Genomic DNA, 14344 nt, shown 5'->3' with positions numbered 1-14344 from the left:
TCAGTTAATTAACTTGATACTTTAGTATTTCTATGCAGGCATTCTGTACCTTGCGTAGTATAAGCTTGGGTCCAGCATGGCCAAGCGTGTTAAGGCGTGCGACTCGTAAGCTGAGGGTCGCGGGTTCGCATCCCATTTGCGCCAAACATGCTCGCCCTTTCAGCCGCGGGGGCGTTATAATGTGACGGTCAATCCCACTATTCGTTGATAAAAGAGTAGCCCAAGAGTTGGCGGTGGGTGGTGATGACTAGCTGTATTCCCTCTAGTCTTACAGTGCTAAATTAGGGACGGCTAGCACAGATAGCCCTCGAGTAGCTTTGTGCGAAATTCAAAACAAAGTATAAGCTTTTTGGTAAGCCTATTATATGTTACTAGACTTTCATGTCAATAAATACAAACACAATTGAATTGATCAGAAAAGTATTGAAACTACAGACGATGAGCTCATTAAAATTACCTTGTTTAAAGCTCCCTTATTTAATATTTTTATGCTGTTAAAACATTTATTAATTATAGAGTGATAGCTGAATAATGCATCGTGTGTTAAGCAACAAACATTACAGTTTAACGAAATTAATTAAGCTGAAATTGTACTACAGCTTGATGGCCAGACAGTTTACAAATACAATACAACTCATTTAGTTCGAGGTAGTTGTTAAGCAGGTGGAAGTGGTTTTGTCACCTGTCACAAAAATATGTTGTAAACGTTTCTTTAACTTTATCAGTTACGATAGGTTACAATGCATACATAAAGTCAGATGAAAGTAGCAAAACTATCTCTAAAAATCAAACAAACCCACTATGTGTTAACAGTCGACAAAGTTCCTCGTTTTGTTACTATTGCAACACTCTAAATTAATATTGGTTGACAGAGCATGTGTTCATACAGAAAGTCTAATAATTGTTCCAGATTCTTAGAATATCAGAAATTCAGTGATAATGCGTCATGCAAATCTACCATCAAGACCATTTAAATGTTTACATTATACAGAAATTCATGTAACACACTGTTTGAAATGGACAGCTGTAAACTGATCATCTGTGTATCTTTGACGTCTATAAAAGGAAACAACACCCAAGCTGTTATTCATACCATACTATTCAATACAGACACAGCATTAAATAAGATCAAAATGAAAGTTTTTGTTGCATTACTCCTGGTTGTTGTTGTAGCGTATGTTTCAGCTCATGGACCTCACCACAAAATGCAAGAAATGCTCTGTGGTAAGTTATAAATTTATTGTGTCAAATACCTGTATTGATATAAACATATAAAGTATGTGTTCTGGTAACTTAAAAGCTTCTACCTGAATCATTCTCCGACATACTATTCTGTATTATTTATGAATTTGTTTTCAACTATGAGAGCATAGTTTATGATGCAAGAAAAACACATCTTCAAAAATTACTTTTTGAACTTTATCCTACAATCAAAGTTGTAATTTAAAACAAATTTCGTTTATAATTTTTTCCAAGCTGTAGTCTATTATACTAAGGTTTTTTAGATATTTGAAATCACTTCATCTGTTTTTAACAGAAAGTAACGATGAAATTGTCAAAACTGCTTTGAAAGATTGTTGGCAGAAAGCTGGTGAGGTAAGTTTAGTGATAAAGCTCTTGAAACCAAAAATTAAAATTTTACTGATGGATTTTGAAAAGGATCATAATAATATTGTAACGTCCAAATTTCAATTATTTCACATATTCAGACTTAGTTTGTTGTTTATTATAACTAATATTTGGTTGTAACAACAAAACATATATGGTTAGTATAAAGCTGAGTCTTACTAAACCATGAAATTAAGAATTTTTGTATCTATATAGAAAACATTATGATGTGTTATTTTCTGAGCCTATGTCTGAGTAGAAGCTTTCATCAGTTAATACCGATGATCTAGGTTGTTTTAGAAATTAGAGGTATCGGTGTTTAAGAAAATTTACACCTCAAAAAAACGCCGAATTTTTAAGAAGCTATTACGCGTAATTATTTAATTATTCTGTACTTCTAATATTTAAATTCATAAAAAATGCTGAAGTTCCATTCTTCTTTTAAGCTAACATAAATTATTATTATTTTATAAAATATTTGCTATAATTTATGTAAAATCCAATGATAATTTTAAAATATTCCTTAAAACAGTTTGTATTAATCTTGTATATGGTAAAATTCCTACACAATTTACTGTTTTATCATGTTCTAGTTTAATGATAAATTCGAACAATGCAAAACTTCACTTGGCGCTACTTCAGATGAAGATCTGTGTACAAAATGGGAAGACGTAAGTTCTGTATGATAGTGTTAATAATTAGTGTTAGCTTTCTATATTACAGTGGTGTATGTTTATTCAGTTAGTTAATCATATACATTTTTAATCAGCCAGTGTGTAATAATGTTACAAATTAGAAACTTTTTCTACCCAGTGGTTCTCTATTATAGAAAGATATGAAAAAAAATGTCCTCACAAGATAGTACCATCTTAAATAAGATTATTTGATTGAACGTATTTACAATTTTAATGTATTTCAACTATTATTGCTATGATCATTGTTTCTAGAGACAAAACGTCGTGCTGAAAACACATACATACATATTCATATATATTTGAAATAACTAATGTGTATTGCAGTAAACAATGCAGATGATCTGCTGCTTAGCCGCTTCATAATATTAGATTACTGTAATATAGTATTTCTACTTCCTTAACTATTAGTATTTTGATCTCAATTAAAACTCAAGAAACTTAAAACATTAAAAACTTTTGATATAAATAGCTTTTAAACTGATTAAGAATCTTCTTCAGTTGGTTGAGAAAACACTAGTAAGTTCATTGAATTACCTTTTTCAGGTAAATACCTGTGCCCATGAAAGTCAAGTAAGTATAAAACTTAGCCATTCTCCATTAATTCTGCCTATAACATAGTTTTGTAACGTTAAACATAATTAATTACAATTTTATAGTATTTCATGCCCATCTCTTTGATAAAAAAGTGAAGAGATGAACATTTTTATGTATACATTTAAAACCACCTTTTCCTACCGTGAGGGTTGAAATGTGTGTTATTTTTTATGATTTGAATTACCGAATTCTGTTTATACCCTCCATTACCTTTATATTGACAACTTTTAACAACACGCTTTGTACAGAACTTACCAAATAAAAAAAGAAAATTTTAATATTTTGTTCAAAATTCATTTAAAGTATCCAGGATTAATTTGTAGAATTAATTTAACACTGATATTATTTCTGTGTACATTTATGTGTGTATCATACTTTATTTAGGATCTTAAGTCGTGTGTGGAAAGTACAAACATGTACTTAGTTCAAAATGTGCAATTAATTTATTAATACAGTTTTTATTTATAAGATAATATTTTAATCGCCTTCTTTAGGCTCACAAGAAGAGCGGATATGGACAAGTAGTGGTAAGTATCAGTAAGAATACTTTAAATTAAAACATTATTTAACTCTTAGGCCCAGTCATTTACTAATGATTAACGTAACTGATGGAGGCTTGAGTCAGTAATTTGATATGTACCTTTTTCACCACCTAACATACTATTAGGTGGTGACGCATTGTAAGAGTGACAGCCAATCGTGGTGTCTAATAAAGAGGCTACTGCCTCTTCAGACGATAGGTGCTGCCTACCATTCCTCGTCCTTCTGCTCTGAATTTCGAAATTAGGAATGGCGGATGAGTAATATGTCGTTCAGAAAAACAAATATTTATTTAGGGTACAGACTTAAAAAAACTATATGAACTTACACGTCCCCAGCTGGGACAGAAGTAAGTCTACGGATTTAAAACTCTAAAATCAGAAAAACGATTCCTTTCGGTTTACAAAGCAGGTAACTCCATGTTTCTTTATTATATGAGAACACTCAAAAACACACACTCACAAACTTATATTACAAATATGTTATTCAAACAACACAACCAGTTGGAATTGTTTATTTGCTAACAACAATACTATTTGTATAATGAGATACTAACAAAATTTTTTTTGACGTAAGAAATGATTTTGGTTGCGTTATTTTGTATTTGAATGCACATTTTATAAAATATAAAGACAGTAACGTGTATTTAAAATAATGGAAAACAACACAACCTACCAACATAAAACATTAGTACATAGAGTTCTAAGTGAATGCGATGTCCATGCAGGACATCAGAACGTCTGCGATGTCTAATCTAAATGAGTTAAACTTATTCCATAATACATCATATCCATCAAGTACCTGCAGTACAAATGACACTTTAAGGCAAACGGCATCATCATAAATGACAAATCAACGAACTTATCCTGTAAAAATTACCAGATATAGCAACATTCCCGAAACCTTGGTATCAGAGGTAAGTTTCAAAACTTAAGAAGATGACGGTACTGGTACGCTAAATGTCTGTCAACAAATGGTGAAATTAAATTTACAGATAAAGCTTTAACATATTGTTTTCTGAGATGAATATCTGAGGAATAACAGATACGCTTTTGAAATTCGCTTTTCTTTGGAATGCTTCCCACTATCTACACCAACTATTAATTAACGTATATGATAATACCATGTGTTCTTCCTTTAACTTAAATTAAAAATTATAATCTAAACTATTTTCTTCAGGTTATAATTATTAAGTTGCTTGAAGGGCTCGGGGACTCTTAAAGAATGTTTAATAATATATTACTGCTTTACTAACTATGGTGCCCTCAACTGCAGAGCCTAATTTTGTGTTTCAAAATTAATTTTTGTTCGACTAGATAATTATATGTGTTATAACCAATAATTTAACATTTACGTCTTTTTAGAGCTGTATAAACAAGGCGTACAGTTCCTGGAAATCTGGTTAAAACTAGTCGTTCGATGATTTTACAATTGGGACATTAGATCAACAACGAGATCTTATTTCTTTATTTTATGTTAACAATTGATATAAGAAATTTAAGAGTCTGCTGTAGTTTATTAAACTTCAATAAAATAATTTGTTCTTTGCTTTCACGTTTTTTGTCTTCTGCGTATTCGTTTCCAAAGAGATTTGCGCTTGAAGATAATTTGTTTTAATCGAAATACACGAAATATCGAAATTAAAGAATTTACGGTATCGTTGAAAGGGTAAAAAATTATCTTTCAATAATGATAAGATCTCAAGGCAAATCACTATTGATATGATTTTCAAGGTTTTATGTTTTAGACTTCTATAATCTAATACAGAACATGTCAAACAACTAGAAGAGCTTCAGCTGGATTTTGGTTATCTCCATATCTTCCAGAATTTTACGTACTGTCTTTTCTCAGCTTCCTTTGAACTTCCTTGTTTAACAGTTGAATTGTTTATTTATCCATTTTGTACTTTCAAGATATTACTGACTAGCTAGGAAAGAAAATGAGTATAACAAAAATTAATGTTCTACGTCACTAATTATATAGTGAACATATACATAGGAGATTTTTTATAAAATATACGTACAGTACTGTGCAAAGGTGTTTGGACAATATAATATTTTATCATTCTTTCTATTTTACTGGGCTACTTTTTTCCATGTCATTACAAAATGTAAAGCTCAACACCATGATAATGATTCAGTGATCCCTGTTGACAATTTATTGGGCTGGGAGGATTCTACTTATGAATATTTAATATTCCCATATACTGGTACCATGGACATTTTTATAACAGTTCTACTTGAATGAATATACTGATGAAATGTAGGGTTTCAAATAACTGATGGTACCCTTTGATATGTTTTTTACTGTACAAAAAAGCCGGTATATGCTCCAATAAATCAGTTTCATAACACTGCTCACATAAACCTTGATAAAGTGGTTGACATAATATATTAAGTTTTGTTATCATGACATTAGGGTCAGCTAGTACAGATAGCCCTATTGTACAGTATCTTTGAGCAAAATTCAACAAACAAATAAATCTACTTTTATTATCATAACCTAAATTTCAGAACATATACTTAATTGTTAAAATCTTCAATATTATTTGACTCGTCACTTAAAACAAAGAATCACCATAAAATAAATTTTCTTTATTTTATAATAATTTTGCTATACTTAGAACAAGGAGAGTTAAGACAAGACTGCGATTCAGCAGCTTAACTATGGTTCTACCTGTCCAACATTTGTATCTCATTATCATCCAAAATAACTGACGTTCCAAGCTTTGAGGCATTGGATGTGTTATAATAGCGATGATAAAATCCGATATTCAACCAGACGAAAATAGATCTTAAACCTAATATTAGGAACGACTGCGAAAATAGCTTTTCGGTAGCTTTACGTTTATGACGGAAAATAAAAGTATTAAACACCAATGTTTACAAAAAAGATCTGAAATGGTCAGTACTACTGATATGAAACTTCCAGTACGATTTTAATATTTCATTCATAAGGTACTAGAGTAATTCAATAAATCAAAGAACAGGTGGTTCTTTTTATCATCATATAATTTCCAGGAGTTTGATCAAAGAACAACCATAAAATACATTTTAAACTGTTAATTTTATCAGTATACTCATACTTATAGTCCTGAGTGGGGTCTTTTGGTTAATGTGCCGGAATATGTAGATGTGGATAAATTTTTTGGTGTTTTTTATCATGTAGCATAATTGACGCTCCGCACTTTGAAGCATTGAGTTCGCAATAATGATTATCAAATCAGCTATTCAATGAAACAAAGTAGTCATTTTGTGTAATAGTCGGATGTCATGGACAGGTAGCGTTGATAGTCTTTGAGTAGTTTTACTTCTGTACCTCCTGAAAAAAAAAATTATAAGAAAATAGTACAGTTTACTGGAAGGATTTTTATTTGGATAAAATCAGATATTAACAAAGTATACTTTTTAATAAATATATATATATTAAAATATTTTTTCATAAATATAAGAATATATTAAATAAATTAAAATAAACAAAATTTAAAGAAATTTACTAAAAATCTCTGATAACTATTTTTAGTTGTGAATAAGTTCATTTAACAACTTGGCACTACTTTATGCGGATGAACACCTTACCGTATATAAAGACTTGTCTAGAGTATGAATGTTGATAGCTCTACCAAATTAATGGATGGTGGTTAGGAGTTGTACTAGTTAGTATAAATAAATGGTTGAATTACTACAAATTAGTGTAATTTGTTTACTGGACTACCAATTAGGGCCTTTCTACAATAATGGGGGCTGGAGTGCTCACTTGCAAAGGTAAGTTTATATAACTTACTTTCCTCCAAATGGTAGAACCTAATTCTTATTTTGTATTTTTCATTTAGTTTTTATTTTGTCTTCTTTTTATTCTTCTTCTTTACTCAGAAAGTAGTCATCTTCCCACAACTGTCTACAGGCAACTATAAGAAAGTAGACACGCCATTTGATACAAATAAATAAATATTGTGATAACGTCTATGTTGTTTTGTTTTTAATAAGAAATAAATAATTAAATACCAAAACGGTTTAAATTATAAATTACACTCTGATGCCGATTTTATTGACACAACTTGATAATACAGCTGTTAAACTACGTGTTGAGCATTTTTCTGTTAAATATAAATATTGTGACATGCACGGAAGAGCCAGGTCTATGTTGAATAATAATATATAATGATTATCTTTCCCAGATATTTTAGTCGTTTTATCAGAAATCTGTCGATATAAAATCTAACACTAAGGTAAACATCTTGGTTACGTAAACTAGTAATTAGGACTCTCTTATATTCATATTGGTGAGCAGACAAGAAAAACCAAACTAAAATATTACCTACTAATCGTAATAATCAGTATTGCCACTAGTCATTGTATCTTAGTTTTCAAGGATATATAATTAGTTTCAAACCAGAACTCTTTCTTCGACAAACACAAATAGGCACAAAGCCAAATAACGAAGCTGAACTTGCGTTGCTGAAAGTTCTAAAGCTGGATTCAAAAAACTTAAAACAATTCAATGTTTATATGGTTTTAAATTACGCACCTTTCTTATTTTAAGAAAAGTGTACAGTGTATGTTTTCCAGTTCTTCATATCACCAACAAAATAACCACCTGAAGAAAGATGTTTCTACGCATAAGTGTAGCGGATGTTTACTTTGTGGGAGCAATTTGTGAGTGACATTGATGTTGTCAGGATGTGTTGTCTTTAAGAAGTTTTTAAAAATTACAGCACTAACGTAGAATTTGATCATTTCTTCAATTATAATAATTCGTAATTTAACATTATTCTATACAATTATTTTCAAAATGATATGGGGTATTATTCAAACTGCATTTCACTTCATATTAAAGTTCATATTGCCCATTGAAAATACATTTTTCTTAATTTATTTATATATGTGTGTAATATTTTAAGCTTTTTAGGGCAACTGTATTTTTATTATTACAATTATTTTTTCTAATCATTGTTAATATTATGACAATTTCGTTGACGTTTAAAATGTAAAAATAAAACTTTATTATCATATTAAATCACAGAAATAATACTACATTAATTATCGTAAACATGGACTCTGACCAGTAGTGTAATAGCTGAATGTACAACACCATATTTGAAACGTTCACTATGATATTCACGGTACATATTCTTACAATGATAGATTGATGTATTTAACACACTCTCTATCATTTACACCAAACAAGAATCCGATAGTGTTAACATTACCTCTTCAGAAATGTCAACACAACACACATTTTTACAGCATTAAAACAGCTTGAAATTACGACCTGTTATGAAATATATGAATGATAATGTATCAAAGTAATGGCGCTGCTGTTACTGGAGTAAATGTTTATTATTGTTAAATATTGTAACGTTTACAAATTATAAATACCCATATGGGAAAAATCTAAGTTTTACAATTACATACTGATTGTTGTGCTGTTACATATGAAACTAAATATACCAGTTCTTGTTTTCTTTACGTTGAAATACTGCAAAGCAACATAACAGGTTGATCCTCAAGTTTAGATTACTGAAAAGCATATAACTAATAAACAAATATAAGTAAGATAGGCTCAGTAGATAGTATAAAATAAATGTAAGTCAGCTGAAATGTACTATACTTGTATGAAAGTTAATTTCATCTTTGTAGTTTAGTATTTTTTAGTTAATATATGTTTCCCTTTGTGTTCTGCCATGTGGTTAAGGCTTTCAGCTCGCAATCTCATGGTCACGTTTTCGAATTCGTTGGTTAAAGAGTCACCCAAGAGTTGCGGTGGGTAGTGATAACTAGCTGCCTTTCCTTTCCACTGCTAAATTAGTCATTCATTTATCATGCTCATTTGTAGTTGAATAATAAGAATAAATGAATCTATAACACTTCTGGAGTGGTCAAATATATTGATCTAACAGGTTTGACAACTAAATTATTTCTCTAATCTATCAAGAGATAAGGGAGGTATGAGTTGAGGCTTTATACGTGGATAATAACGTAGAGCCATTCTATAAACAGATATACATGGCTGTAAAACGCAAAGTACAGGAAACAATGTTTCGACCTTCTTAGGTCATCTACAGGCTAACAGAGAAAGTTTGCAACTAACTGTTGCTGGGCGCGTTTTTTAGGGACGAGAGTGTAGGGGACGTTACATTTAGATGTTAGGTCATTAATTAATTTAGATGTTCGAATCTCCATCACACCAAACATGCTCACCCTTTCAGCCGTGAGGGAACTATAATATGACAGTCAATCCCATTTTCTTTGGTAAAAGAGTTGATGGTGCGCGGTGGTGACTAGCTTGTCACCTCTTTTGTTCTTAGAAGCGTGTACCGTAGATAGCTGTCGTGTAGCTTTGCTCGAAGTCCAAAACAAACTAAACAAATAAACCAAAACAAACAATTAGTGTATTATTTGTACCAAATATTATTACACATACTATCTTAAGTAATCCGTTACTCGAAAGGAACCAGTATTATACATTTTTATATTTATCTGTTCTGAAATATTGAATGAGACGGTTACGTTATTATTTTACACCTGAAAAAGAGAGATGTTTCATGAAAACATGATTATTTAAATTCATAATTAATATAGAATAATTCGATATGGGAGCATATTGTTTCACTTTATAAGTAAATATATTATATTAGATAAAGTATGTTTACTACTTATATTTTTTAATTAAAATATAATATTTTGATAGCTTTTTATTTATGTAGTCTTAGTGTAATTCTTGTCTCAAATTTTAAACATAATGCTTAATAAATACGATAATAAATTATTTTGTTTTACAAATAAGCATCATAACTGAATGACTAACGAATAGAGTTTACCATCATATGAGATATTAAAAATAGCAACACTTACTACTTCATAGTTTTATGTAGAAATTCAGGTAGAAAGCATACTGTACAATTAACATTAATAAAACAGTGTAGTTTTAGAGTACAGCTATAAACTTTTTCTATGTCTAAATAAAACTTCTAAACATATTATCTTACACAGATTTCTAATTCACAATAATACTCTCTAAAACAACCATTTCAAATGTCATTGACATACATTGATTTTAGGAAACACAAAATGCAAGAATTGTTGTCACTCTACCAAATAGTCAGTCCTTCTTAAAATCAGCAGAATAAAGGGTCAACAGCACTGAATGGTCTGGAATTAGAAAAAAAAAAAGTTACTTTTTTTTTAAAACAGCAACTCTTCGGGTGCTACCCAAATGATTTTGTCAACTGGGCTATCCTTCTCGAACTTCCTGACGAGTCGGTGGATATCTGATTTTGATATCCGATTGAAGAATATAGATTTTTTTTTATGAACGGTAAACATTGCACGTACTTAAATATGTTTTAATCCCAACAGATGACAGCACATATCGATGGAGAGAGATGCGGCATAATCTAAAGATAAAGCACGTATTATAAATTTATAAAGGTGTGATTCTGGTTTTAATTACTTTAAAAGTTTCAGCTTTCATATATTTAAATAAACTAAAATATTATAAATCCTGTGTTCAATCCATGGAATATAGAAACAGAGAATACAGTTAAAAATAAATAAACTTTTAACATGAAGTTGGATTATTTGGTTTTGCGTATAATTGCAACAAGAAGTATCTAATAAAGTAATAAAATAAATACTGCAAAGAAGGTACACTAACAAATGCAGTTTTTAAATGTGACAAAATCTTTTCAGAACTAAGGTAATGTGATTATAATGCTATCCATTTTTAGATATAGCACAAGAAACGTATTTCATTCAAGATAAATGCATTTATTTTTAGGTGTCACTTTAACCCTGGTTCCTAACATACTTGGTTTTTGAATAAATCAAAATAAATTTGCAATAATTCAAATAAAGATGGATTTTTTTTATAGAGTGGACTGTTACTGTTTTTCTATAATGAAATTTCACCTCTTTAACATGTTACAAATTATTCTAAGCTATGTTGTAAAATATGGTTGTTTTGAACTTTTAACTAAATTTGTATGTGTGTAAATATTCACGTTAAAAGAAGGCTTAACCTCGTGTTGACCTTCGTAATTCCTAATAAAATTTGACGATTATGACTGCAGCGTATAATATACTTTTATCTTAAGGTACGATAACTGTTCATTATTTTATAAAACTATATAAAATCTTACATGCTTAGTTGGAATAAACGTAGTCTGTAGCAAAAATAATCCAGTAAATTTATAAACTATAATTATTATTGTACTTGAAGTTTTTTATACATGGATTGTTTTATTTTTGTGTGAAAAGACAATTCATATTACCAAAAAATATAAATAACAGTATTAATTATAAGTAAAAGTATTTATGTTCATTTGGAAAATTAAGATGTTTAAAGCTAAGATACGGAAGGAAAATTTCCGTTTTATAGAAATGAAAGTGTTTCTTGGTTTGAGAGAGCACAAGTATTACAAATAAATACTGTGTCAAGAATATTCGATTATGTTAACTCAATAATAGTTTTAGGTATAAATTAATCTAGACATCGTTGATTAAGTCAATAAGCTCATCATCCTCCGTTTATAGAAAAACTATTTGTAATATCTTATTATATGTAAAGCATAAAGTGAAACTAGTAAAAGAGTAATAAATTTAAATGAACGTCCTTTACAGATAGTAGGTGATTTACATGTGAAAACTCAGGAAATGTAAAAAGTACGATTAAATACAAAACTAATGAATAAGTGTTTTATACACAAACTGAACATCATACCTAGTTATTGATTATACATTTAGACATTAACATGGTGATGTTATCATGACTGTGTTTCCGTTTCTTGGATCTATGAAACCATATCCATCTATAATAGCGGACTAGCAACATGTTTTCTGGTGACACTTATTGAAATGATTATGCCACAGTCTCTGGTGAAATAACCTTATATGCCCCTTCCTTCAATACCTGAGATCGTTACACATTAAACGCCCTCTGGTGGTGTGACGATAGTGAGCCCAATTACCACTTGTGTGCTTGAAGTTAGGTACGTAATTGGCAAAAATAGATTAAAACATTCTATGTGAAAAGAGAATATTAAAATGTTTTGCCGTTAAAAGCTTCAGAAGATATAAAATGTAAAAATAAACCAGTTCTTATAACAATTGTTTGAATATTCACTGTTGTTAAGTAGTTGAGTTGCTAATAATTAATGTAATGATTCAAATAAATATGAATTTCTAGTATAGTGCATACCTTTATTCAAATATGCTCAGAAATCGTTTTGTGCAATTTCATTGAGGTATTCTGGATTAAGGTAAGACATTTTTTGTTACCTGCATGTTTAAGCTTTGTAACCATCTTCTAATTCTTTTTAAATGTTTCATATATTTTAATCTGTGTTTGTGTTAATTCCTCAATGCTGGTACAATTTGTAATTAATTATGTATAGTTCAAACAGAACGTAATAAAGTTAGTCTCACACAAAATTAATTTAAATAATATAGTGATAATATTTAGCTGAATTGTATTTATAAACGAAAATATTTCGTTGAAAAGAGCGATATTAGTTTAGTTATCTTTAATATATATAAAAAACAATTACCAGTCTGATGTTATCAACACTATGTACAAATACACACACCACCGAAGACAGTACTTAAATATGTAATTTAATAATATACACAGAAACACTACCTGGATCATCTTTAGCAATGTCTTGAAGTGGCGAGCAAAGCTAATAAACCGAATAATCCCAAACTAATGGTGTAGTGTTTGGTCCGGGAACAATCACCAATCTCTAATGTGGGTACATGTGGATCAAACAAAAAAAAACCACATCAAAATCATATCTTGTTAGAGGTAAGGTTCAGGGAACACTAAACCGATATTAAGAACTGTGTTATCAGTTCATCAGCTACAGTTTTTCACGCAAAATTTTCATGCAAAAATATTAGATAAAGAAGGAAACGACTAAAGAAGTGAAATAACAAAAGTTCTTGCTGTCTCAATAAAAGACAATAGATAATGAGGGGGTATTAATAAAAATAATGGTAAACGATTACTCAATACTGCATGTATACTATTTATAAAAGACAAACATATTATTTGTCATCGTTTCGATGTAAAATTGTACTGTTAATTTTACAATTTATATTATGTTGTATGAAATTTCTATTATTTTAATTTATCTATATAATACTTATAACTGTTTTTTCCTTATATTTATTATATTAAAGCAATCGATTTATCATCTATGTTCACCACATCTACCAGGTAACGGTTTGTCCAGAAGTAAGTCGGTTACATAACGAGTTTTCTAGAGTTAGTGGAAAGTACTAAAGTATATTATTATTATATGTGATAAGATATTTCAATGAACTTAATGAAAGATCATTGTAAATATTTGTGCTTGAATTGATCGATAAAAAATCTATCTGACGATGTATCAATTTTGCATTATTGTGTATAAATATACTTATAGTTGAGGGAACTTCGTATACTTTTGTTATTTTCTGTAGTTTATTTAGTTATGTTTTAGGTATAGTTAAACGTGTAGGGTACCAACACTCTACAACTCAACGTATATATAGATTTTGTATAATTTTAGTTGTTGTGCCCCATCTATTGTTAATCATACATCATAAGTAATTCTGTTTTTCCATATTTTATTTGTGATTTCACTTATGTATTTTGTGCAATTTGTATTTGAGTAACAAATAAGACACAGGAATTTGATGTTGCTATACGCCTTAAACAGTCTTGTGACCATACTAAACAAGGCAGCGGTTTGCGGCGATATTGAACGTAAACAGTATTCGTGAAAACATGGCTTCCACTACAATCACCAATTACCTCCATTTATTTTTCAAGAATTTATCATGGAATTAGATAATATATGCAAGTCAAGATATAAAGTAAGTACAAGAAAGTCCTTCTAGATAGAACAGGTTCTTATTCCATCC

The 14344-nt window shown here is 29.8% G+C and overlaps 1 protein-coding gene across 1 annotated transcript; it reads left to right on the top strand.

Annotated features, from left to right (window-relative positions):
- Nucleotides 1-1001: 1001 nt before the first annotated feature.
- LOC143257532 (uncharacterized) lies at nt 1002-4991 on the top strand. Its single transcript, XM_076516321.1, has 6 exons — nt 1002-1224; nt 1538-1596; nt 2202-2279; nt 2847-2873; nt 3392-3424; nt 4802-4991. Exons 1-6 carry the CDS (start codon nt 1017-1019, stop codon nt 4841-4843), a joined length of 447 nt encoding a protein of 148 aa, XP_076372436.1. The 5' UTR covers nt 1002-1016; the 3' UTR covers nt 4844-4991.
- Nucleotides 4992-14344: the final 9353 nt, after the last annotated feature.

Source organism: Tachypleus tridentatus, chromosome 7 (genome assembly GCF_004210375.1).
Source record: "Tachypleus tridentatus isolate NWPU-2018 chromosome 7, ASM421037v1, whole genome shotgun sequence".
In the NCBI taxonomy this organism is placed as follows: domain Eukaryota; kingdom Metazoa; phylum Arthropoda; class Merostomata; order Xiphosura; family Limulidae; genus Tachypleus; species Tachypleus tridentatus.
The sequence above is the reverse complement of the archived record's forward strand: the minus strand, read 5'-3'. Positions and strand labels throughout refer to the sequence as shown.

Coding starts and splice junctions, on each gene's coding strand:
- LOC143257532 (XM_076516321.1), top strand. CDS start 1,017: ATGGACAGCTGTAAACTGATCATCTGTGTATCTTTGACGTCTATAAAA. Junction 1,597..2,201: donor GTTGGCAGAAAGCTGGTGAG/GTAAGTTTAGTG, acceptor ATCATGTTCTAG/TTTAATGATAAATTCGAACA. Junction 2,280..2,846: donor TGTGTACAAAATGGGAAGAC/GTAAGTTCTGTA, acceptor TACCTTTTTCAG/GTAAATACCTGTGCCCATGA.